General features: G+C 40.2%; 1 protein-coding gene across 1 annotated transcript in view; it reads left to right on the top strand.

The window, feature by feature from the left end:
• Positions 1 to 27,555, top strand: part of NME8 (NME/NM23 family member 8) — a 69,593-nt gene that overhangs the window by 22,949 nt on the left and 19,089 nt on the right. The window contains exons 12-17 of the mRNA XM_084796449.1: positions 9,775 to 9,919; positions 10,617 to 10,724; positions 11,375 to 11,526; positions 15,288 to 15,432; positions 16,593 to 16,828; positions 19,614 to 19,831. Coding sequence (XP_084652575.1) covers positions 9,775 to 9,919; positions 10,617 to 10,724; positions 11,375 to 11,526; positions 15,288 to 15,432; positions 16,593 to 16,821 — 779 coding nt within the window. The 3' untranslated portion in view covers positions 16,822 to 16,828; positions 19,614 to 19,831. The remainder of the gene's footprint in view (positions 1 to 9,774; positions 9,920 to 10,616; positions 10,725 to 11,374; positions 11,527 to 15,287; positions 15,433 to 16,592; positions 16,829 to 19,613; positions 19,832 to 27,555) is intronic.

Below are 27,555 nucleotides of genomic sequence, written 5' to 3' on the forward strand. Positions count from 1 at the left end.
GGAGAAGGAGGAGAAAGAGGAGGAGGAGAAGGAGGAGGAAGAGGAGTAGAAGCACTCCATCACCTTTGAGTGAAAACTAAGGTTTTATTGGACTTGAGTCCTTGGACTGAACTGAACAACTCAAAGTCTTTTGTATAACCTTTCTCTTTTTTTAATTTAAATTTTATTAATTTATTCAGATTACAACTCAATTGTTATATCATCACTTGTATGCTCCCATTCCTCCATCCCTTCTGCTTTCACCCTATTCCCCTCCCCTAGGTCTGTGGCTGAGGGGGACCTCCTCCCCCACTTTATGGTCATAGGCTATCAAGTCTCATCTTGGCAGCCTGCTTATTCTTTCTTTGAGTGCCACCAGGGCTCCGCACCAAGATGTCTCAGCTGGTAAAGGCTACGCTCACAACCATAAACATAAGAGCTGGGTAACCTTTCTCTTACGTGAGAAAGGAGGACAGTGGATACCAGAAGGAGGACAGTGCATGCTAAGTGGAGGGCAGAGCACACTGCAGTTATTTGAATGCCCTTTCCTGGATTGGATAAGTCTATGATAAATTGGTTTCCTATAAAAACTTGTTTTGGACAATTCTCTGAATGTATTTCAAAATGATTAATTTTTCCCTTGGGCGTAGTTTGGTGCATTCAGTTTTCCAGTACTGCCTGCCATCTAGTCTTTCAGTGGTCATCTCAGCTATCAGCTGAAATATTTTAGTGAGCACTGTGCACAAATGTATTCAGAGACAAAGCACTTATAAGTAACATTTATACCACTGGTAATAAGTTGTTAAATACTTTGCTCTATTTTAGTTAGGTGTGGTACATAATTCAACAAATCCCAGCGCTTTGGAACCCAAGGCAAGGAGATTACCGTGAGTTCAAGGCCAGTGTGGGACTTGACTTCTCATAGCCCACCCTCCCCTAAATACAATTACTCTACTTTATAATTAGTATTTTCTAATCTCTTACGTATATACATGCAGGAAGTGGTGCACAGGTTTCAGGTATCCACAGATGTTGCATGACTTCCCCTAAGCATCCTGTTTCCCATTGTCCCTGGTGGAGAGAGCAATTACAGCCAGAGGAAGTGCTTACACAGAGGGGAACGGTTATGTCTAGGAACGACTTTGAGTTGTTCATCCCAGGGACTCAGCTCCAATAAAACGTTAGTTTTCATTAGAAAGTGATCAAGTGCTTCTGCTTCCAGAAAACCATCAGTGCTTGCAGTACCTTCCAGTCGAAAGCTACAGACATAAACTCAATTTAAGGAGTTTTTAGGGAAACCTAACAAACTGAAGTAAAGAAAAACAAAAAAAATGTTTCTTACCCAAGTCTAACTTGGTGTACAAAAGTGGTTTTCTTTGGTGCTAGCTACAGGACGACTGGCGACTCATGTGCAGCTAGACCAAGATTGTCTCCCTTTCCCTAGAATCTGTTGACTACTTAAAGTAGAACCTTTCAGTAGAGGGATCTCATGTACCCTGTGAACCTCATGGGTCTCCTGAGTGTTGTTAGACTTCCCTGTTCCACAAGGGGATATCAGTGGACCAGTCTTACGAAAGTCTTGTGTTGGTGACCTCTGTGCTCTGAGTCCAAGGGAGTGTAACACAGCTAAGGCTGAGACTGGCAAGAGACAAGTGCGGTAACATAAATGTTAAAAGCATATCTTACTGTTTCTTTTATCTTCTCCATTTCCTCAGAGACACCCAGCTCTTTCTCTACATGTCCTGCCTAAGCTCGCCAGTCATTTCTATCACCATTTCGTTTCTTCATCAGTAATTAGCACAGAATATAGTCTTAAAACCAAATTGAGCCTGAACATCTGCGTTTTAATTGCTGCGTTCATGGCTTTTAAATTAAATGTCATTATCACTTTGGAATTGCCTCTTTCCTGCTTTCTTTTAAAATTTGCATGATTCTTTAAGCGCCTCATTTTAATTTAACTGTAAGCATGTATGTATACTTTATATGTTTCTTTCAGTGATTCATTTATGGATTATATAAAACAATATTAAAATGACTAACAGTTTGTATTTCTCCACTTCAGATGGAATGGAATAATGTAAAAAACAACCATATCCTTTTTAAAGGCTTCTCATTTGTTTTCACCATGTATGCATATTGAACACTCCACTGAAACATACTGTGAATTTTGCTTTTCATTTGACGGAACTTATGAGGAAGGAGGTATATCTCTCCTACCTCTGTGGACCTCACTTTGGTCCCAGCAGTAAGCCAGCATTTGTCTCGAATGCTTTTTGGTTTTGTCTTGACAGTCAATGCTCAATTGTTAGATTTCATCTGAGAGAGTACAGACTAATCCCAGGAAACTCATCTGTCTTTGGTTTTCTTTGAGGTTTTAGTTTTATTGCCTTAAACTTTTACATATATTTTGTTCATATTATTTCCTCCCCCCAACCCCTTCTAGATCCTCCCTGCCTCCCTGCTCACACAATGTCATTTTCTATTGCTTTCTTTCTAAGCAAAAATCATCAAAACAAACAAACCAGTTAAAAAAGTACCCCCCAAAGCACACAAATGTATGTATTTTTGTATATAATGTTATGTATAATATTTATATATATAGTGTATATGTAAATATAAATACATAAATATTATGTATTACATATTTGCAAACAAATAAATATGCATTTGCATTGTCCAGCTACTCCTGAGCACGGAGCACACTCTGAAGTGTGCCCCCACTGGAGAGCACTGCTTAGTTGGTTCCCACCCCCAAGCATCTGCAATTGTTTAACTTCTAATGTTCTCAGAGAGTTCCTATATGTGTTCTGGGTGTGTTTTAGTAAAACTAGTAGAAGTGTGCTTAATATCTGACCTAGACGTTCTGCAAGCTCCTGCTTTAAATAACGGAAGAGTAGAGTGTATTCTTCCTGTTAAGAAAGTAACAACTGCTGTTGAGGACGTGGGAAACGTGAACTGATACAGGCATCCTATAAAGGGGCCCCAGGGAGTGGAGAGGTGGCTCAGCGGTTAGCGGTGTGCGCTGCTCTTGCAGAAGACCCTGATTCACTTCCCCAAAACAAACACTGAGAAGTTCACAACTGCCTGTAACTCCAACTCCAGAGAGATCCTACACATATGACCTTCTGAGAACCTGCACTCACATGCACAAACCCATACACAGACATACATACATAAACATAATAAAAGATAGCAGGCTACCAAGAAGAGACTAGATACCCTATGAGCGTATACAGGGGGAGGAGGTCCCCCTCAGTCACAGTCATAGGGGTGGGGAATAAGGGGAAAATGGGAGGGAGAGAGGAATGGGAGGATACAAGGGATGGGATAAGAATTGAGATGTAATATGAATAAATTAATAAAATATATTTTTAAAATTACATTTTTAAGTTGAAAAATTGGAAGTAATGCCTTATGATCCTGAAATCCATTCTTGTGTGTATATTCAGGAGACAGGAAATGAGTATGTCAAAGAGTCAAACGTACTTTTGTGTTATTATATTACTGCTCACAAGAGCGAAGAAATGGAAGCAGCTGTCCATAAAATGATTGATGGATAAAAAAAATGTAGCACACACACAGACTAATACATTCATTTTCAGTTTAGCATTATAATAAAATTTTTTCTTTATTCTTCTAAAATAAATAAATTATTTAAAATATTTTAAAATATATTTTAAAAATTAAATTATTTATAGACTTTTATAAAAGTCTATGTAGTTCATGTTCTTTGCCATGTAAATGGTTATCTGCATGCCTATGTGTGCAGGTGCACTGTGTCTATACACCTATGCACATGTATGCATGCGTGTGTGCATGTGTGTGCGTGCATATGTGCACTACACATAGAACACCTCAGCTGTGACTGTCCTCCTCAGGCCTTGCCCACCTTTATTTGTGAGATAGGGACATTTCTGATCTGTTGCTAGAAGTGAAAGATTGTTGTGTATAAGTGACTATTTATAAAGACCATTATGTGTACCGTTAAGGCATTTATCACTCTTCAAGAATATGTAGAGTACCTATCAAGATATGTTACCTATTAGCATTATAATTCTTGCTAATTTTTTTTGTAGATTTAATTATTTACACAGTGCTCTGCCTGCATGTATGCCTGCAGGCCAGAAGAGGCACCAGATCTCATTATAGATGGTTGTGAGCCACTGTGCGGTTGCTAGGAATTGAACCCAGGACCTTTGGAAGAACAGCCAGTGCTCTTAACCGCTGAGCCATCTCTAGACTTTTAATTAATTAATTAATTAATTAATTAATTAATTATTGTATATGAGTACTTTATCCGTAGAAGAGGGCATTAGATCACATTACCGATGGTTGTGAGTCACCATGTGGTTGCTGGGAATTGAACTCAGGACCTCTAGAAGAGCAAGCAACGATCTTATCCACTGAGCCATCTCTCCAGTCCAATTCTTGCTATTTTTATTGGTGGTTTTGTGAAGTGAAAAAATCAGGACCTTGTGCATGTTATAATTTATCTCTATGATCATTAACAATTTAATTGGAATATGTTGTTTTTCATGTAATAATGAAATAGCATTATTCTGTGCTGTTTAACTTATCTGTCTTTATATTGATTGATTGACTGATTGCAGTGCTAGAATTTGGCTCCACAGTGTTCCAATTGTTGGGCAACTGTTTTACCAATGAACTTCCAGCCCCTTTCATGCCACTGGAAATAATTTAAATTGCTTTCTTTATTTTTATTTTATGCCTGTGGGTGTTTGTCTTGCATATCTGTCTGTGCATCACTTCTGTGTAGTGCCCATGGAGGTAGATGGGGTGTTTGATCTCAGGGAACTAGAGTAACAGACAGTTGTGAGCTGCCATGTGGGTCTGGGCATCAAACCCAGGTCCTCTGGAGGAACAGCCATTGCTATTAACCACTGGGCCGGCTCACCAGACTCTACACAGAATTTTTATGTCAGTTTGTTGATAATTTTCAATTACCGAGAAGTTAATATTTCTCATTGGTTTGAAAAGGTTTTTTAAAATATTTATTTATTACATGTACAGTGCTCTGCCTACATGTACACCTGCAGGCCAGAGGAGGACATCAGATCACATTGTAGATGGTTGTGAGCCACCATGTGGTTGCTGGGAGTTGAACTCATGACCTCTGGAAGAACAGTCAGTGCTTTTAACCGCTGAAAAGGGTTTTTGTTTGTTTGATACAGTGTTTCTCTGTGTAGCCTTGGCTGTCCTGCAACTCTCTCTGTAGACCAGGCTGGCCTCAAACTCAGTGATGCATCTACCTCTGCTTCCCAAATTCTGGGAGTAAAGGCATGCGCAACCACCACCTGGCTGCTATTTTTCTTTTTATTCTAATGATGCTTATCCAGTTATTTTTAGAACATATATTTCAGGTCAGTTGTTAATTTAATTTTTTTACTCAGCCTACATTTGGTACTGTCTTAACCTTTATTAAATTATGTCTTTGATTTTTGAGGTTATAATATAATTACACCATTTCTTCCTGCTCTTATCTTACTCCAAGCTCCCCACCCCCACCCAACACTCCTCCTTGGTCTCTGAAAGCTATGGCCTCCTTTTTAAATCAATTATTTCTACATACATATATGATATGTATATAAATACATTTAAAGCATCTTTTTTAAAAAGATAAGATCTTCATACCACACAATTCCCCCTCCAGAACTCTTTCTCACTTCTGTTCCTCAAGCTTCAGTCAGGCGTTTGTTAAATGTTATATTCTAAGGCCACTTCTCCTTTAGTGTGTTCAAGGGTTAGCTTCAGAGTTGCTCTAAATGCTAAATCCCAGGCCACTCAAGCCCACACGTAAGTAGTATAGCTTTTTTCATGAGGTGTACATCCATGCCATTGGATAAGTACATCAGAAGATCTCGATTCTGTGACTTACAATGTATAATACAATGTAAAAACAACAACGTAAATTATTCTTGTGTTTTGCTTAAGGAATAACTACAAAACTATGTACGTGTTTGATATGCACCCAGGAGCCCCGCAGGCCTACCCACCTGCACTTACAAGTTGCATTTGGCCGAGCCTGTAGACGTAGAGCCTTGGAGGACCTATCACACTTGGTATTTGGCACTTTCCTAGGTAGCAGGGATATTCTGAAAAGTGTGGTGCTGTGTGACTGGATATGCGGTGTGTTTCACCAGGATTCTGTGCTCCCTGTCATTCCATCCATCCTGGGGTTACACTTTTCAGTCCTTCGCATTTGAACTGTGCCTCGTGATTCATTAGCTGAAGGGCTGACTGTGAATACAGCCAGGCAGAAATTATTTCCGTAGCAGAGATGAGAGGGTTAGCCTTGAAAAGAAGACCTTATTTTTCTCGGCAGTGAGAGGGAGAGAGAGCTGCCCAGGATCTTCAGATCAGACTAGTACTGGAAGCACTGGAAGCTGAGGGAGCTCTCATTTATTATTATTAATGCTTTATTGGTCTATACATGAAAAGGTATCATTCCTGGCAGAGAAAGATAGCTCTTGGCTGAATATGACCCATCGAATGCCTAGCACTTTCTTATTCCCTGTACGTCATTTCTGCTGCCCATGCACTGTCCAACCTGCAGACGTCCCTTATTTCTTTCCATCCTCGCCTTCTCTCACAAAACTGAAGTTTTCTGGTTATTACAGAGATATACTCCAATATGTTAATAAACATAATTCGACACACACACACACACACACACACACACACACACACACACACACACACACACACACACCAGAACAAAAACCTCCCTTAGATCTTTGTACTCTTCGCCGGTAGGTTACTTCTGAGTTCTCAGCCTCTTCAACAGAGCATCTCTGAAAGCTTCTCAACCTTCCCGCTCCTCACTCCTCCTGTGTGTGTGTTTTCTGCCAGAACTCCTGGTCATGCTTGCCTTCTAGATTGCCAAAGCCACATTCAAATGACTCTTCTCCCCCTCCCTCCCTTCTTCTCCCTCCCTCCCTGTTCTTCCCTCCCCTCCCTTCCTCTCCCCCCTCCCTTCCTCTCCCTCCCTCCCTCCCTCCATCCCTCTCTCTCTCTCTCTTCCCCCCCCTGCTCCCCCTCCCTCCCCTTTCTCTTTCTCTCTTTCTCTTCCCCTCTCCCTCTCCCTCTCTCTCTCTCCCTCCCTCCCTCCCTCTCTCTCTCCTTCTCCCTCCCTCTCTCTCCCTCTCTCTCTCCCTCTCTCTCTCTCTCTCTCTCTCTCTCTCTCTCTCTCTCTTCTCCTCTCCCTTTCCCTCTCCCTCTGCATCTCTTTCCTTTCCTTCCCTCCTCACTTCTCTCTCTTCTCTGTCTATGACAGAGACCTTGGTTTGGAGTGCACATGAGAGAGCACCAGACTCTCAGCTGGGCACCTGAGACATTCTTTCCTTTTTTCTAAAGAAGATATGCTCCAGTCTGTTCCAGAACCTCGCCCTTTTGAGCAGTCTATGAAGTGTTTTCTTTCCTTTATGGACTGAATAGAAGCTAAGAGAGTAAGAGGTTGCTGTCATGGCTCAGGAACTCTAGTGCTGCCTGCGCTGCTGGTCCTTGCTTTGACTGTAGCCCCAGTTTTTATCATTTTAGGTTTATATGATTGGCAGTTGATAGTCACAATCCATCATGCTTCTTTTTCAATAAAGTTCTGTTAAATTTTGTTACTTTATTGTTCTGGATCACTTCAAGAAATTCTAAAGTAAAGGCCATTTAGGTAGCATTGGCAGAGGTGGGGCTGGGATGCTAGCCCAGTCAGTAGAGTGCTTGCTGGGTAAGCCTAAGGACTTCTGGTCCCCAGCACCTATGGAGAAAGTCAGGTGTGGTGGTCCATTCTTGTAGTCTCAGCACTAGAAAGATAGAGATAGATGGGTCCCTAGAACACTCCGGTCAGCCAGCCTGGCCTACTTGGTGAGCCCCGGTCCCAGTGACACACCCTGTTTCCAAAAGCAATGAGGACAGCTCCTGAGGAACAACACCAGGATGGCCTCCAGTCTTCACAGGCATGTGCACACATAGTCACACACACATATGAACGTACATAAATGCTTGAACATGCATGCCTGCACATACAAATGCAAAAGAAATAAAATTATCGTTTTCAGTACTCTCATCATTTAAAAAAACATAACGTACCTCTATTTGATATATACATATACATATACATAGTTGGTATATATATATATATATTATACACATAATATTAAATAGAAGATATATATCTTCTATTTAATAATATTTTTTCTTTTAATATTTTTATTAACTTACATTTTAGGCAAACAGAGTCAAATGATTTGCTCCAAAGTATGGCCTCAGCAAATATCAGTTATTTTGTGGTTGTTCTGTTTTAGTGCATAGATGTGTCTATTTAGGATTGTTCACTGTTTGGATTATTGCTAACTTCCCTCTCCTATATGTGGTTTCTATATAAGAAAGATAGTGACTTCTGTATTTGTTTTTCTTCCCAACATTAAGCATAAGGCTCAGACCAAGATCAAGCACAGGCATCTGATATATTACCTCTTCCATGGTGAACAGAAAATAAATCTAATAAACTAGAGTGCAACAAATAATTGTTAGGCAAGAATAAAGCATGTGAGGTATCCTGCATATTAGTGTAGCTTGATTTGCTTAACAATGACCTTTATAGTCACACACTTCTTAGGTAACTGGCATGTCATAGCTTCTTATAATGTCTTGTGTGCAAAGCTGAGGGAAGCCATTCTGGGAAAGTGACATACTGCAGCTGATGAAACTACACTTACCTGAAGAAGAACGATAGTTGGTCCTTGTGTACGCCATCCTTAGTTTATACTGTGAATCAGATGACTGTAAAACAGATTATCAACCAGGCGTAATACTGACTGGGCTCTGAGTTAAGATTTGTATTTTTGGTGTAGCCAGTGGTATCTGCAGATCCAGGCACCATGTTCTTAACTGTTAAAACAGAAAGCCAGTATAGAGCAGGAAGATTCTCCTAGGTTCCTCTTTGAGAAACATCTGAGCCTATTTTTTTTTACACATCATATACCGCATCTGGAGCAGTTTTCACACTGTGCAAGAGAAAGGATGGCAAGGTGTTTCACTTTCTGTTTTTCAACTGAGAGAAAGAAGCAGGCTAGTGAGAAGGAGGCGGAGAAACACTTCTGGTTAAATATTTAGGCTGCTATCTTACCCCAGTTATTTTTCTGTTGCGGTGGAAAGACACTATGACCAAAGTAGCTCATAAAAGGAAATATTTCATTGGCTGCTTGCTTAGTGTTTCAGAGGGAGAGTCCATGATTATCATGGCAGCAGGCAGGCAGGCATGGTGCTCGAGAAACAGCCGAGAGCATACATCTGATCTTCAAATTGGAGGCTGAGAAAGAAACAACTACCTGGCAGCTGCACGAGCTGTTTAAGCCCCCAAGCCCACTCAATGACACGCCTCCTCCAACAAGGCCACACCTCCTAATCCTTCCCAAACAGTCTCACCAACCTGGAACCAAGAACTTAAACACACGAGCCAACAGGGGGGCCCTGTCCATTCGAGCCGCCCCAAATTATCATGCACACAGAGTATGTGCAGCAGAAGAAATTATTTCCTGAGGTTCCTTTGTGTGTTTGTGAATAACTACAATGTGGTAAGAAAACCTGAAGCAACCTTATAGTTGATGTGTTAAGACGTGCCATTCATCTTGGAACCTAAGAAGCCTTTTATGTGAACTTATCCAGTTCATTGGACAGTTAGACACACGGGAGAGCTTCACAGCACTGCACCATGTGTACTGTACTTATGTCTAGGTATCCTCGCATTTCAGACTTACCTTGTCATAACTGTTTTTTCTTTAGATGATGTTTTTAACATTATCCAGAATGAAGGATTTACCATACTGATGCAGAGGCAAATATCACTATCAGAGGAGGAAGCAAAGACAATATGCAAGAAGTATGAGGACGAAGAGTACTTTGCTAAACTCGTAGCTTACATGAGCAGGTGAAGCCACGTTCAGGGTTTTAAAGGGCTGTGATTGCTTCTGGCTCATCTCAGCCCTTTTATAAGCATCATTTTCATTAGGCTGGGAAGCTTCAAAGTTCTATAAGCGCGTTCTTGGTCTGTGTCTTTGACAGTCTTGTTACTGTCCTCACTCTCTCCTCAAACGTCTACCTCCTCTCCGCTTCTGAAATATTGCTAGAGCAAAGAACAGTTCCCTTGGACATGGACACTTGCCAGTCTCCAGTTGAGTTGGATGCGGAATTCCAGAGCGGGAAATACCACCAAGTCCAAGCAGAGAACCGTTGGGCGGCCTGAGTGCTGTTTTTGGGGTTTTGATGATCATCGACGTCACATGTCCTAGAGGAGAGATGGGATACTAGAAAGCTGCCCAGTAGCTAGAGGAGTAACCAAAATGCAGCTGAAACCAAAAGCCAGCAAGATTACAGAAACCAAGCAGGGAATGAAAGGTTGGAAGGAACCAGGCTTAAGAACTAGGATCCTACCTTTCCCTTCCTGATTTTCTTCCCAGATCATCTAAGTGTACTCTTGAGGGCATGCCAGCATATGCTAATGGTGGGCCCCTTATAGAACATTTGATGTGCTGCGGTCAGATTAACAATGCACACTTGTGTTCTCTGAAGGCCATTAACTCCTAAGGCATTTTTTCATTAACCTTTGGTTTTGCTTTTTCCAATAGTAATCCATCTTGTGTCCTTGCTCTACTGGGGGAGAATGGCTTGCAACATTGGCAAGAGTTAATGGGACCAAAAACTCTTGAGGAAGCTTTCACATACTATCCAGAGAGGTATCGCTCACCCCATGGTTCTCTGCCCATCTTCATGCAATGCAGTTTTACTTTGGGAGCACCTGTTACTGGGGAAGGCACTGACTGCATATTGTGGATGTCTGGTCTTAGTCTAATGTAAGCTTCCAGACAGCCCCAGTTTTGCAAGAAAAGATGGGAATGCTTAACATCGGCCTCTTGTCTCTACTTACAGGAAGAAATAATCCACCATAATCACGATTTATAACAAATCACCCTGAGAAAAGATGTGATCATACTTGCAACATCTTTAAGTGATCATAAGAGTTTTTGCAATACTGATGAGAAAAAGTCAAGATTAACCTCAATACCACTGTACAGAGAACTTTATTCTTACCAGTTGAGGTCACACAGCTAGGCAGGATTTTTCACTACAGGATATTTTGTTTTCCTTGGTTATAGCCACAAACAGTGGGATTTAAATGTTCACATATTTTCTCCCTAATGTCTGCTACCTCCATGAAAGGACATAGCATGTCCAAGTCACTGGCTGATTACATCCTTTTGTTCAGTACTTAGATCTGGAATGGGTGCTGTTGCTTGATTTTTTTTTTAACCAACTTAAGTAATATAATATTACATTTGATTGTTATGTTACATTTGACCTTTAACTTGGCCTTTTTCCCCCAAAGTTTATGTGTAAGGTTTGCCACAGAAAGTTTCCCTATCAACCTGTTCTATGGAAGCCCTTCAAAAGAGGAAGCTGAGAAGGAGATCGAGTATTTCTTCCCTCCTCAGACCACGCTGGCACTGATCAAGCCTCATGTGTCACCCGAGCAAAGAAGTAAGCATCTACTCTTTGTTCGAGTCCCAGCAGTCAATCTTCTGCTTGACTCACTCTACAGAGAGCTTTCCTCCTGGATTTTCTAAGGGTTTTTTATTTTTCCTTTCAATTTTATCTTCATTTTGGCTTTTGTTCTCCTCAGTGTTTCTCTGTATTGAATTCAGTCTTCAAATCCAGACTAATCTCTTTTCTTTCACTCTGTTGTGCATTTATATTTTCTTGGACATTGCTCAAGCACTTAGTTTTATCTGCATAGAGTTCAGCAAAGTATTTGTTCATGTCTTCTTTAAGTTGACTGAGTTTTTTGATAGAGTTTATGATTGGTCTTCTAAACTTTGCCTTCTTGGTTCTCCCGTAGAACTAGTGGGGTTTGGTGAGAAACTTACCACCTATTTTGGCCATCCATGGTTTTTTTTGTTTGGTTGTTTTTTTTTTGTTTTGTTTTTTGTTTTTGCTTTTTTGTGATGTAATCCCTGAATGTGGAAATCTTTCTTTGGTGATGTGTCTGATATGATAGTATAGACTTCCTTAGATTGGGCCAGAGCAGGAAATGTGTGACGTGAGCTAGGCCAGGGAAAGCTGGTTGATGAGTTGCTTAATGGACCAAGAAAGATGGCTCCCAAACCATGGGTCTAACAGGCAAAGGATGTCCACATATAAAAAGAGTTCAAGGACCCAGGTCTGGAACTAGGATTGTTGGTTTCAGATGGCAGAGGGCTTTGGTGAGGGATGCCAAAGGGAAGAAGCAACTCTCCCAGGAAATCCAGCCCTGGCACAGTGAGGGATCCGGGACCTAACTAGCAAAGTAGGTCCTTGGGCTGTGGGTCTGGAACCAGACCAGGAAAGATGGCTCATGCATGAAGACCCATTTTCTTGATTAATTATTGAGGTAAGTGAGACTGTCTCGCTGAGGGCATTGCCACTCCTGGGCAGGCGGTCCTGGACCGCACGTGAAAGCAGGATGAGCAAGCTGTAGGGATCAAGTGAGGAAGCCATGTTGTTCTATGGCTTCTTCTTCACTTCCTGCCTCTTGAGTTCCTGCCCTAACGTCCTCCAACGACGGACTGTGATACGGAAGATTATGAGGAAATAAAACTTTCCATCCCATTATTTATAATCATTGTGTTTTTTATAACAGCAGTATAAACCCTAACTAAGACAGAGATTGGTACCAGAGAGAGTGGACTATTGATTTGACAAAACTGACCATGATTCGGGAAGGATTGTGGAAGGACCTCGGACCTTGAGGCTGTAGAAACCTTCAAGACCTCAGAGTCTAACGACCCACCCGTTCCGTGGCATTTTGGCAGATCAGAATGTTGAGAGCAATGCAATTGATGAAGGTCTGGCTTGTGACGCTTCAGAAGGAAGCAATGTCCCTTTCTGTGGCTGTTTGTATGATGACTGTATTAAGAATCAGCTGTGATTAACAAGCACTCAGAAGCACGAAAATAAAACCTTAGACAACTGAAGTTGATCAGCTGGTGCTAAGAAACTAGAAGGGAGATTGAGAAGAGGCCAGCATTTTTTGAGGTGAAATCTTCTGGGAGGTGCTTCCTTAGGGTCAGCACACAAAAGCCGTGGTCCAGAAGTGTCCAAATCTGTGCCTTGTGTTGGCAGCCACACTTGGTAACTTGGTAATGTGTAAGAGCATCCCGGGTGTTACTGATTGTGAAAGCATGAAAGGATTATGGAGAACGGTTGAGGCTTGGCACCATGTGGCAAAGTCAGAGTCCCTGAAAGGCTATTAGTGCAGGTGCAACCCAGTTGCAGGGGAGACCCCAACATTCTGAAGATCAGTACCATCGGATAAGCACCAAGGGCAGCAGCATGTGTGGTGTGAAATTGTCCCTGAGCCTATGAGAGAAGCTGTCCTGGGCTGCAAACAGCAATTCTGAAGGAATCTGTCTCTGTAGAGCCCAGAAGATTGTGAATAGGTCTTAGACACCAACACTGAGACTTTCACACTGTTAAACTTTGTTTTGCCTTGATTTGTAACTGTGACCTGATTCTTCCTTCTTAGAGTAAGAAAGTATTTACCTTGTTTTTTATTTCAATAGGAGGTTACTGTTGACTTTGAACAGTCTTACTGTTGACTTTTTAAAGAGACTTTGGAATTTAGAGGGACTTTAAAGTTTTAGAGATACTGGCTATTTTAGAGATGCTTGGAGTTTGAGACTTTAGATCTTTTTTAAAGACTTAGTTTTTTTTTTTAAAAAAAGGAAGTTTTAAAGGGTGGGATGTTTGCTGTCGTGATATTAATATAAACATGACATCTAGAGGACAAGAGAGACAAGAAAGGTTGTAGTTGAATAATGATGTGTTTGTGCATCAAGTTGGCAGGTGGTTGGTTGTGCTGACTAGTGTCTTCTCAACTTGACACAAGTGAAACTCATTCAAGAAAATGGAATCTAATTGAGAAAAATATCCCTGCCAGGTTGGATTGCAAGCAAGTCTGTAAGGCATTTTTTTTTATGATTTATGATGATTGCAAGCAAGTCTGTAAGGCAATTTTTGATGATTTATGATGATTGACGATTCGTGTAGGAGGGCATAACCCACCATGGGAAGTGCCATTCCTAGGCAGATGGTCCTAGGTTGTATGCGAAACTAGACTGAGCAAGTTACTGGGGGGAAGTTCGGTAAGCAACACATCTTCACAGCTTCCGCTTCATTTTCTGCCTCTTGAATTCCTGCCCTGCCTTCCTTCAACGATGCACTGTGATGAGGAAGTATGACATGAAATAACCCCCATCCTCTCAAGGTTGTTCTCAATCTTGAGGTTTTATGGAGACATTCTGCTTGTCTGCTTTGTGACAACACCTTGCTCTGACCGTGCCTAACACAAAGGCCAACATTTCTAAAAATACACATCAGCCAGACTCCAGAGAGAATTGTTTGCTGGCTTCTGGTTGAGGAGCTATGCATATTATTCTTTATAATATCATCTTCACATGGTAAATTAACTGGATTGGCTCATTTCTGATGTATGCTTTGTATCTGTTCACATCTATTGCTAGAAGGCCCATCCTGGTTATCCTTGCTGGCAGGAAAGGCCAAGCTGTCCTTAGTTTTGTTTTGTTTTGTTTTGTTTTTGTAGGTTGGGTCTCACTCACCTTTCTTCCCAGCCACACACCTCTGAGTGTTTTTTATTTGGTAAAAAAACAAAAACAAAAACAAAAACAAACAAAAAAATCTCTTTCTTTTTTTTCTTTACCCCTTACCTCTTTCCCAGGCATCATACCATCTCCCCCCTCCTCCTCTTCCTTTGCCAGAAAGCTTCAATTCTTTCAGTTGGATTCCCTTGGTCTAGAGAATGCAGACTTCAACACTGAGGCTGTTGGTGTGATTCTGCAGGATCCAATGTATTGCTGCACTCGGCTATGACATTTTGCTTCAGGAAAGAATGCTTGCCTTGGCTCTCCCTACCCCTCCCACCACCCCCACCCTGACACAGACCACATAAGACATTCATGGGCATCTGGGACATAAAGACGAAATCATGTCTTCATGCTTAGCATGCCAGTAGATCTCCTTTTCTCTTTGATGCTCCCTCAGTTTACCAAAGTGGTACATCCGTGCTAACACCCTCAAGGTCTTCTGGCTGTGAATTTGGTGCTCTTAATTTTACATGATTTTGTACATATAAACCATAAGAGGCAAGTTAAACTATTTTTTTCCTCTGGCATTTTGATCTCCTTGAATACACCATGAACACAGAACTAATGATCTACAGTGGTACCCAATGTTTGTTTCTTTAGAGGAGATCCTGAAGGCCATTAAAGAGGCTGGATTTGAGCTGACGATGCTGAAGGAAATAGTCCTGACTCCAGAGTACGCAAACAAAGTCTATTTCAAGATAACAGGAAAAGATTTTTATAAAAATGTATTGGAAGTCTTATCTATGTAAGTTTCTGACATGCAATTGTTTGTACTGTAGAAGTGGTTACTGCATATTATAGAGACCGTGGGAAACACAAATTATTTTTTTAAACAATTTTCTATTTGACTCATGGAGGGACACCTTGTTAATGTTTATAGTTTATTTATTTTTACAAGCCTTTCCCCTTTCCCTTCCTCTTCATTTGTTCTTCCTTCTACTTCTTTAGTTCCTCATACTATGTATATATAGAGTCTGTTGGGCCTTAAATTCATGTTAAGTCAATGCAAAAGTATGCTAAAATCTCTTTATCTGTACAAGAAAGACCTAAGAGCTGCCTCCCAGGAAGCGAAAGGACTGAGAACCCGCATCACAAATACTAAGAAAGCAAAGCTCCAGGCAACTCTGTTGTAGGTTCCATTTCCTGTAGGTTACATCAAAAGTTCATGGTTTAGGCTTTGTAGTTAGAAGATTATGTGGAGGGGAGAAAAAAGGAGGTGAGAGGGACAGGAGGATGAGTTCAAGATGCTTTACAGAGGACCAAAGTCTCTACTGACCAACTAGGGCCATCCAAGTGGTAATGCAGTGAGCTGAGGTAAGACAACTTTATAACTTTAACCAGCCAATAACTGGATAGAATATATATTGGTGATGAGCATAGTCTGGTTATAGTGGCTTTCTGCAGTGGAAGCAATCCCTCAACGACTAGACAGTGTTTCTCAACCTATGGGTCATGACTCTTTTGGGGGTCGCATATCTGATAGCCTGGATATCAGAAACTTACATTATAAATCATAACAGTAGCAAAACTGAGATTAGGAAATAGCAGGGAAATAATTTTATGGTTGCGGGTCACCACATGAGGAACGTTCTTAAAGGGCGACAGCATTAGCTAGGTTGAGAACCACTGGACTAGAGGCTGAAAGGTGAACATGAAATACAAGCCTGGGTCCATAACAATGTTTGTGTGGTCCCCAGAGTAGTAAAAAAGATGAATCCACTCACATTCATTCACGAGAATTAAACCACAGCACTCAAACACCAACCTCGTGAAAAAGAAGAACGCACATGATCACATAGATCGGGGAAAATGCTCTGGATGCACCAGAGGCGTTCTGTCTTTGGCAGTGTGTGTAAGCCACGCCCCGTGAAGGAGCCTGCCTTCTGAAAGAGTTACCATTTGCAGGGGCACGTCATTAGTCATGATTCTGACCAAGTGGAATGCTATTGCGGAATGGAGACGCATGATGGGCCCGGTAGACCCAGAAGAAGCAAAACTGCTCTCCCCAGGTTGCCTCCGAGCCAGATATGGGGTAGACATTTTGAGAAATGCTGTCCATGGGGCATCTAACGCGTATGAAGCATCAGTCAGCATTGGTAATATGTTCACAGAAGATAATCCTGAGGATGCCTAACACTAGAGTACGTACTATAAAGTATATGCCACTTTAATAAATTTTGTTTCCTTTTTTGATTTTATTTTTGAGATTATGATATAATTGCATTTCTCACATCCCTTCCCTCCCTACAAGCCCTCCCACATACCTACCCCCACTTTCGTTCAAACTCATGCCTCCTTTTTAACTAATTGATATTGTATGGTTATATATATGTATATATACATGTATACATGTCTGTATATTTATATATATGTGTGTATATTTCCTAAATATAACCTGTTTAGTCCATATAGTGTCACTTCTATGTATGTGTTCAGGGCTGATCATTTGGCCCTGAACAATCAGTTGATGTGAGATGGAATCTCACAGCAAACCCCCTGATCCTCCACTCCCTCTTTCACAATGCTTCCTGAGCCTTAGGTCCAAGAGCATTTTGTAGACGTATCCATTGGGGGTAGTCTCCGCAACTCTACATCATGATTGGTTTTCAGTAGTGGGAGTATCCCCCTCTTTGCTTGACGATTCAGTAAAAGAGCAACATAAAATGATCTGAAAGCCTTGTGGATGCATTCCCAAGATCAGCCCCACGTCTCTGGTTCTAAAGAGAAGGGCAGATTTTGCAAATTACTGTTTTTGCCTGCTTTCACATTTCTGAGTACCATCTGAATAAGAATTGCATATAATACACACACACACACACACACACACACACACACACACACACACACACACATTAAATCATGGCCAGGTTGGCTTTATCTCAGAGATAAAGAAAACTTCTCGAATTGATAAGCACTTTCAGCAAAGTTGCAGGATACAAAATTACCATACATAGCTTTCTCTATACCAATGTAAATTCAATGAGAAGGAAATCAGGGAAACAATCCAGTTTACAATAGACAAAAAACAAACAGACAAACAAACAAACAAAAAAAGCCCACATTAAGGCAAATCTAATTAAGGTAGTAAAGGCCCTTTATGATGAAAATTTTAAAACTGAGGAGCAAGAAATCAAGGAAGACACTAAAAGACGAAAGGACTCTCATGTTCATGGGTTGCTACAAATGATACTGTAAAAATGACCTTCATGTCCCAACCTGTTCATATATCATAACCTGTGCCATTTATAACAGAAATAGAAATAATGATCTTAAATTCGCATAGAAATACAAAGGATCACAGATAGCCAAAGTAATCTTGAGTCAAAAGAACAATGTTTCAGGCATTATTATTACACCTTTCTTCAGTTGTACAACAGCTATACTAATAAAAAGGACAGTTGAATAGTACTTGAAGAAAAAACCAACACACACACATATCACTTGTGTGTGTGTGTGTGCGCGTGTGTGTGCATGTGTGTGTGTGTGTGTGTGTGTTTGTGTGTGTGTGTGTAACTTGAATTGTAGATTCAGACCTAAGCCTAATCGACCATAGCAACATAATTTTTGACAAAAATATACACTGGAGAAAGAAATCCTTTTCAACAAATAATGTTAGGCATATTGGATGACTACATGTAGGTGAGTGAAACTTGATTCTTGTCTCCCATCCTGAACAAAAGCCAACTTCAAGTGGATCAAAGACCTCAATGTAAAGCCTAAAGCTGAGACTGCTGGAAGAAAAGTCGTAGAGCACACTACAATATAAGCAGACATAAGGACTTTCTAACTAGGACTCTTGGTACTTATGAAATAGGACCAACAACTGATAAATGGTATCTCATGAACAAAAAGGCTTCTAGTACAACAAAGGAAACAATAAGTTAAGAAGTAAATGAGAGAAAATCTTTGTGAGCCATACATCTAACAGGATTAATATCTACAGCATACAAAAAAAAACCCTTAAAAAAAAAAACCAAGTAAATGGATTACTTAATAAAAAAAATGAGCTACAGATTTGAACAAAGATAAGATATGTATCTTTATATATCTTAAAAGAAGCTATATGGATGTCTAACACTTTACAATGTTTAATAGACCTAACTATATTAAAAATAAAAATACTTTGAAATTTTATTTATAAGAAAGGTTATTATCAATAAATTAAAATTTTAATAAATACTGACAAGGATGTGGGCAAAGAGGAACCCTCATTCACTGTTGATAGGAACGCAAACTGGTCCAGCCACTATGGGAAAACAGCACGGAAAAATTTTCAGTAACATAGACATAGAACTACCTTAAGATGCCATTATCCTACCCCTGAGCGCATATCAGAAAACCATATAACCTACTGCCAAGACTCTTGCTCATCCATGCTTATTGATGCTTTTATTCAGATTAGCTAGAAAATGAAGTCAGTTTAGGTGTTCGGCTGATGAGTGGATAATGAAACTGTGCTATGCGTACACGACAGAACTTTTATCCAGCTGTAAACGAGTATGAAAATTGCAGACAAATTGGTGAAACCGGAAAAAAATATTCTACTGAGCGAAGTAACCCAGACATAGTAAAACAAATGACTATTCTCTCTCATATTTTAATTTCAGCTTTATATCCCTAATTTGGTGTGTTCGATTTAGTTTCTGTAGATGACACAAGTAGAAAAGAGCCACTGAGAAGGGGTACTTTAAGTGATGTATGACAGGAGACTGGATGGTAGGTAATATGCGAGCAGAGAAAATAATACTGGGGTTGGAAAATTTTAAATTGGGAAAGGGTGGGAAAATAGGGGAGGCGAGGGTAGGGAGGGAGTCAACCAAAATGAAGGGATCTGAAAGACCTACAATCTTATAGCAAACAAACCGCTCAAATATTAGTCTGTCACGCTGCCGTTTATCTTATGGAGCTTATTTTTTCTATTCGCAGAAGGTAATGAAGGTTTCATTAACATAAAACCATGAGTCACAACTTTCTATGAAGAGTAATAAAAATTCCTCCACGGAAAGCGAACACCCAGATGGAAGCTCACAAGCCTGTACACGGTAGCAATAAAAACTGTAATGGCCAAGTGGATTCGCGTGTTTATTTTTCAACAATGACGTAAGATGGACCAAATAAAGCTGTACAGCTCAATACAACAAAAGGTGAGGAGAAACACAAACCACAAAGTAGTCTAGAGTGGATGCAGCCTGCAGAGGAATGGCTTGACCAAGGATGCTGCAAGGCCCCAACACTCGCAAGTTGGTCATAGGTTTGACCCTAAAACCGTTGACATTAACCAGCCAGAAAGTCTAAGAAGGTGGAAGATAGATAGAAATACTTATTTTATCTTTCAGTTTTTAAAAGATTTGTTTTATTTTGTGTGTGTGACCATTTTGGGCTGCATGCATGCATGACCGTCATGTACGGGCCTGGTGCTGGTAGAGTTCAGAAAAGGGTGCCGGGTCCCCTGAAGCTGGAATTATAAATGGTTGTCGGCGGGTGCTGAGATCCAAACCCAGGTCACCTGCAAGAGCAACATGAGGTCCTAAGCCCTGAGGCATCCCCTTAGCCCTGAGGACTTGCTTAATTGGCAGTCTCACTGTGGGACTGTGCAGATCACGCTCCTAGCTCCCCACAGTATGATGCTGACCCCATCCACAAGAAAGGACCAGGAGTAGAAGTTTTTGTCACTTTTATCTTTTCCTCTCTTGGGTGAAACTGCACAATGTTTCTTGGGATCAAGGAATCCCAAGCTCACACCCAGGTTCATGTGCAGTTCCCACACTGTGTCACCTCCTTCTCAGTCTACTCAAGAATGTGCTGTGTCTGGCAAGTGAGCTAAGATAGTCAGTGACTTGTTCCATCTGATGCTAGTGACAATTTACTCATTTGAAAACTGTAGTGTCCCAACAGCGCTTGATACTACTGACTGACACTGTGAGTGGTTCTTAATTATGTGAATTCTAGTTACATGGGAAGTGTAAAGAAAAACATTTCTCGACATAAGCCTTTTCTTATTTGTGTAAATTTTATTAACCTTTAATTACATATTTTATATTTCTGCTTCAATTCAGGTTTTTATTTTAATGTATATATTGTCTTTCTTGCTTTTCACTTGTTTGTTTGTTTTTGAGACAGGATATAAGTGTATTTTCCCTTGCTATACTAGAAATCACTGTGTAGATCAGGATGTCCTTGAACTCACAGAGATCTGCCTGCCTAATATATAAACATACTTGGCTATGTACTGTTTTTTCTGATACACAGGTTTCTTTTTCAAATTCTATCATTTTTATGTCACTTGAATGGCTAACAGTTTTTGAATGTGTGTTTAAGTTATAAATGCCTTTATTTGATGTTTCTTAGCATGGTGTGGTAGTTTGAAATGGCCCTTTTGGACTCACGTGTTTAAATGCTTGGTCCTCATGTAGGAGGAACTATTTCGGAGGGTTTAGAAGGTGTTGCTTTGATAAAGTAGTTGCGGCCTTGTTGGAGGAGTTGTATTGCTGGGCGCTGGCTTTGAGGTTCCAAAAGTTCACAGAAGGCCCCACCTTCCTCTCTGTGTTCTCCTGCCTATGGGCTAGATGCAAGCTGTCATTCACTGTCCAGCACCATGCTGTCCTGCATGCCTGCTGCTATGCTTCCCAGCATGATGCTTGGGGACTCACCCTCTGAAACTGTAAGCAAACCCCAATTAAATGCTTTCTTTAAAAAAAAAAAAGATTTCTCATTTTTTTAAAATTCCAAGTAATTTTTTTAATGTCCTTAATTATATTTTTAGAATATCACATGAGTCCTATGTGTAGGTGATTTTAGCCACTACCTCTTCTGCCTCCAACTCCTCTTGTGTTAGACCAACTGCATCTTAAATTCATAACTTCTATGATTTTTGTACATACTTATATATAACCCACTGGTTCCATTTTGATATCATCCTAATGTATATGTGTTTGGGACTGACCATTTAAGATTGAATTGCATGCCAGTGTCCTTGTACCTGTAGAATACTGATGCTCTCTCTCCCCAAAGCCATTAAAAACATGTGCTCCCCCATCTAGGCTAGGACATCTGGGACTTCCCTCAGAAACATTCGCATGTCAGTTGGTGTAATTTTTCAGGTCTTAGTTTAGGCCACCATGCTGTTGTGGTTTCACGGATACAGAATCTTTGTTGTATAGGGAAGGCAAAATCTTCCAGTGGGCCTTTGGTCCTGTGGCTCATAGCGAGCATTCCACTCTCTCTTCTGAGGTGTTTCCAGAGTTGTCAGCATAGGGATTGGGTTGCAGATCAGTTGGTGTTGGCATCCACATCATTACTTATTAACTGCATTTTTTTTTTTACCAGTTGTGGATTTCTGTAATGGTCTCCATCTTCTGCAAAAAAAAAAAAAAGCTTCATTTGTGAGGAGTAGCTATAAGTTCACTTATTTATGTGCATAAGCACATATTTAGACTGCAGTTAGAAAGTATACTGACTTAGGAGAGTGTCAATAAGAGGTACTCCTTTGGGGGCTGTGATTTGTCCAGCTACAAGTTCCTGCCTAGGTTTACAGTTCCAAGCATAGATTCCCACCTATTAAGTGGGTTTTAAGTTTAATTAGTTGGCTGCAGGTTATCCCCAAGATATAAGTGCCATTATCACCTGCCTGAGGACATGTTCCTTTACAGATGGTTCTGTGGATTTGTTTTCTCCCTTGGAAGCTTGCATGGCATCTTTAGAGACTATGAGAGTTTCCAGGTCAGTTACTGCTCAATTGCTCCAAATCCTAGGTCAGATGTTTGTAGTGTCTTCACCCTTAAGATCTTACTTTCAAGTTCTAGCAAAAAGTCAAGGACAATGACAATAACCTACATTGTCTGTGCAGTCTCCTGGATCTCTCCCCCCCCCCCCCATCACAACTGAAAGGGATGGTTTCTCTATCTGGAACAGAACCTTTTGTTAAATAGTCAATGGCTTTGGGGGAGCATTATCACTCCAAGTTTTATACCTTTATTTAAATATAGGTTTTATATATAACACACACACACTGATTAATATGTATTTCGAAGTAAACATAAAATAATTTTCCCTATGGCCTTTGTCAAACATCCTTAGAGTTTCTTATTTTCATTCTTTCCCTATCCTTCTGTCTCACTCCCCCTCCCCCTATCCAGGTAAATGCCCTCACTTCCATTTCTCCCATCATAGCAGCTGTGTCCTAATATCCCCTGGTCCCTTTATACTTTCCTGATCCTGCAATCACTCCAGGTTGTATGTTCACATCAAAATATTCAGAGCTAGTATCTTAGTTAGGGTACTTATTAGCCTGATGAAACACCGTGTCTAAAAGCAACTTGGAGATGAAAGAATTTACTTTGCTTACATATCCTGAATAACAGTCCACCCAGGGAAGCCAAGGCAGGAACTCAAACAGGGGTTGCACCTGGAGCCAGGAGCTGACGCAGAGGTCAGGAAGAGTCATGCTTACTGGTTTGCTCCTCATGGCTTGATAGGAAAGTCTTTTATGCAGGCAATTTCTCATCTGAGGTTCCCTCTCTGAGATGATTTCAGCCAGGATCCACAAACAAGGCAGAACATATGGTGTTTGTCTTTCTGGGTCTGGGTTACCTCAGTGTAATATTTTCTAGTTCTACGCATTCACTTGCAAATTTCATGATTCACTTTTCTTTATGGCTGAATAGTATTTCATTGTGTATATGAATCACGTGTTCATTATCAATTCATCAGCTGAAGAACATTTAGGTTGTTTCCATTTTCTAGTTATTGTAAAAAGAATAAAAATGAACATGGCTGAGCAAGTATCTGTGAAGTGGGATGCTGAGTCCTTTGGGCATATGCCAAGAATTGTTACAGCTGGGTGATACAGCAGATCTACTTTTGGCTTTGTGAGAATTCTCCATACTGATTTCCAGAATGGCTGTACCAGTTTGCAATCCCACCAACAGGAAATAATAGGAATGCTCCTTTACCCACATCCTTGCTAGAATTTTTGTCTTTTTAAATATTTTTATTTTTTTAAAATGTATTCACTTTACATCCCAGTCGTAGCCCGCCTCCCTCATCTCCTCCAGGTCCCACCATCCTTCCCTCTTCTCCCCTATTCCCCTCCCCTAGTCCTAAGAGAGCAGGACCCCTCTTCCCTATCAACTGACTGACATCAGCCTACAAAATCTTATTAGGACTTCCTGCATCATGGAGTCTGAGCAGCCTATCAGCTACACCTGAGCAGGGGGCCTAAGTCCTCTCGATGCATGGTCCTTGTTTGATGCATCAATCTCTGCAGGGTCCCCTGGGCCCAGATTTGTTGGCTCTGTTTGTCTTCATGTGGAGCTCCTGTTCTCTCCAGATCCTTCTATCCCACAACTCTTTCATTAGACTCCCTGAGCTCTGCCCAAAGTTCGGCTATGAGTCTCAGCTTCTGCTTTGATCCATTGCTAGATGGAGCTTTCAAGGACCTCTATGGTAGGCTCCCTTCCTGTTCCCTCTCTTCAAGAGTTTACAGTGTCTCTTCTATTTGCCCTTCTGAAAGAGAATTAAGCATCCTCCCTAGGGTCCTCCTTGTTACTTAGCTTCTTTAGGTCTGTGGATTGTAATATGCCTATCCTGTATCATATGGCTAATATCTGCTTATAAGTGAGTATGGACCATGCATGTCCTTCTGGGTCTGGGCTACTTCATTCAGGATTATTGTTTCCAGCTCCATTCACTTGCCCATAAATTGCATGATGTCCTTGTTTTGATAGCTGAATAGTGTTCCATTGTGTAGATGTACCACAGTTTCTTTATCCATTCTTAGGTTGAGGGACATCTGGGTTGCTTCCAGTTTCTGGTTGTTACTAGTAGAGCTGCTATGAACATAGGTGAGTAAATATTCTTGTTGTATGGTGGAGCATCTTTTGGGTTTAGCTCTGTACTCCATTTTTAATTGGATTATTTTGTTTGTTGATGTTTAATTTATTGAATTCTTTATGTATTTTGGGTATTAGCTCTTTGTTGAATGTAGAGTTGGTGAAGATCTTTTCCCAGGTTGCAGGCTGTCATTTTGTTATTGGCAGTGTTCTTTGCTGTACAGAAGTTTTTCAGTTTCATGAGGTCCCATTTATTAATTGTTGATCTTAGAGCCTGAGCTGTTGGTGTTCTGTTCAAAAGGATCCTAGTGAGGATGCTTGATTCTCATTCAGAAGGGCAAATAGAATAGACACCAGAAGTAGATGAAGAGAGAGAGCAGATGGGAGCCTACCATAGATGTCCTCTGACATTAAGTTTTTTTCATACAAGTCTTTCACTTCCTTGGTTAGAGTTACACCAAGATACTTTGTTTTTTGAGGATATTGTGAAGGGTGTTGCTTCCCTAATTTCTTTCTCAGCCCATTTGTCTTTTGTATACAGGAGGACTCCTAGTTTTTTTTTAAGTTAATTTTGCATCCAGCCACTTTGCTGAAGGTGTTTATAAGGTGTAGGAGTTCCTGGTAGAATTTTGGAGTCACTTATATCATGTCATCAGTGAATAGTGATACTTTGATTTCTTCTCTTCCAATTTGTATCCCCTTGATATTTTTTAGCTTTCCTATTGCTCTAGCTAAGACTTCAAGTACTACATTGAAGAGATATGTAGAGAGTGGGCAGCCTTGTCTAGTCCATGATTTTAGTTTAATTTCTTTGAGATTCTCTCCATTTAATTTGTGTTGGCTATCATCTTGTTGCATATTGCCTTTATTATGTGGAGATATGTGCCTTGTATCCCTGATCTCTCCTAGACTTTTATCATGAAAGGTTGTTGAATTTTGTCAAATGCTTTCTTGTCACCTAAGAAGATGATCATGTGGGTAGTTTTGCCTTTCGGTTTGTTAATATGGTAGATTACATTGATGGATTTCCATATATTGAACTAACCCTGCATGCCGGAGAATGAAGCCTACTTGGTCATGATGGATGACATTTTTTGATGTGTTCTTGGATTCAGTTTGTGATTGTTTTAATGAGTACTTTTGTATCAATGTTCATGAAGGAAATTGGTCTAAAATTCTCTTTCTTTATTGAGTCTTTGTGTGGTTTAACTATCAAGGTAACTGTGGCCTCATAGAATGAGTTTGCTATCTTTCTTCCATTTCTATTTTGTGGAATAATTTGAAGAGTATTGGAATTAGCTCTTCTTTGAAGGTCTGGTAGAATTCTGTGCTGAGGTTTTTTGTATGGTTGGTTGGTTTTGTTTGTTTGTTTTTGTTTTTCCTTTTTTGGTTGAGAGACTTTTAATGGCTTTCTATTTCTTTAGGAGACATAGGAGTATTTAATTTGTTTACCTGATATTAACTCAACTTTGGTAAGTGGAATCTATCATGAAATTTATCCATTTCAATTAGAATTTTACATTTTGTGGCATATAGTTTTTTGAAGTAAGAACTAATGATTCTTTGGATTTCGTCTGTGTCTGTTGTTATGTCTCCCTTTTCATTTCTGATTTTATTCATTTGGATAGTGTCTCTTTGCCTTATGGTTAGTTTGGCTGAGGGTTTCTCTATCTTGCTGATTTTCTCAGAGAACCAGCTCTTAGCTTCATTGATTCTTTGAATTGTTCTTTTTGCTTCTAATTTGTTGACTTCAGTCTTGAGTTTGATTATTTTCAGCTATATACTGCTCTTTGGTGTGTCTGCTTCTTTTTTTTTCCCTAGCACCTTCAGATATGCTGTTAATTTGCTTGTATGAGATGTCTTCAATTTCTTTATGAAGGCACTTAGTGCTATGAAGTTTCCTCTTAGCTCTGCTTTTGTTATGTCCCATACTTTTGGGTATGCTGTGCTCTCATTTTCATTGAATTTTAGGACATGTTTAATTTCTTTATTTCTTCCCTGACTCAGTTGTCATTAAGTAGAAAGTTGTTCAGTTTCCATGCAGGTATAGGCTTTTTGTTGTTGAGGTCCAGCTTTAGTCCATGGTGGTCTGATAAGATACAGGGATAATTTCAATCCACTTGTATCTATTGAGGCTTGCTTTGCAACGGACTATATGATCAGTTTTGGGGAAGGCTCTCTGAGGTGCTGAGAAGAAGGTATATTATTTTGTGTTTGGGCATAAGATTCTGTAGATATCTGTTAGATCCATTTGATTCATGACATCAGTTAGTGTCATTATCTCTATGTTTAGTTTCTGTTTTGTTGCCATGTCTTTTGGTGAGAGTAGAGTGTTTAAGTCCCCCATTATTGATGTGTGGTTTAAGCTTTATCAATGTTTCTTTTACAAATGTGGGTGTCCTTGCATTTGGGGAATAGATGTTCAGAATTAAGATGTCATGTTTGTGGATTTTTCCTTTGATGAAAAAGTGTCCTTCCTCATCTCTTTTGATCAATTTTGGTTGAAAGTCTACTTTACTAGATTTTAGAATGGCTATTCCAGCTTGCTTCTTGGGTCCATTTGCTTAGAAAACCTTTTTCTAGCCCTTTACTCTCAGGTAATGTCTTTGTGGCTGAGATGTGTTTCTTGTATGCAGCAGAATGATGGGGCCTGTTTATACATCCAGTCTGTTAGTCTGTCATTTTACTGGAACATTGTGACCATTGATGTCAAGACTAATGACCAATGACTCTTAGTTCCTTTTATTTTGATGTTGGTTGTGGTAGTGTGCTGATGTGCTTCTCTTCTTTTGGTTTGGCTGTGGTTAAGTTGTTTATATCCTGTGTTGTGCTATTTTGGGATGATGGGGTATAGTTGACCTCCTAAGTTGGAAGTTTTCCTTCTAGCATTTTCTGTAGGGCTGGTTTTGTGCATAGATGTTTTTAAAATTTGGTTCTGTCTTAGAATTATCTTGTTTTCTCTTTGGTGATTGGATTTTTTTTGCTGAGCATAGTAGTCTGCATTGGAATCTGTGGTCTCTTAGGGTTTGTGAGATGTC

Source organism: Acomys minous, assembly GCF_964271855.1.
Source record: "Acomys minous genome assembly, chromosome: 9".
Taxonomy (NCBI): Eukaryota; Metazoa; Chordata; class Mammalia; order Rodentia; family Muridae; genus Acomys; species Acomys minous.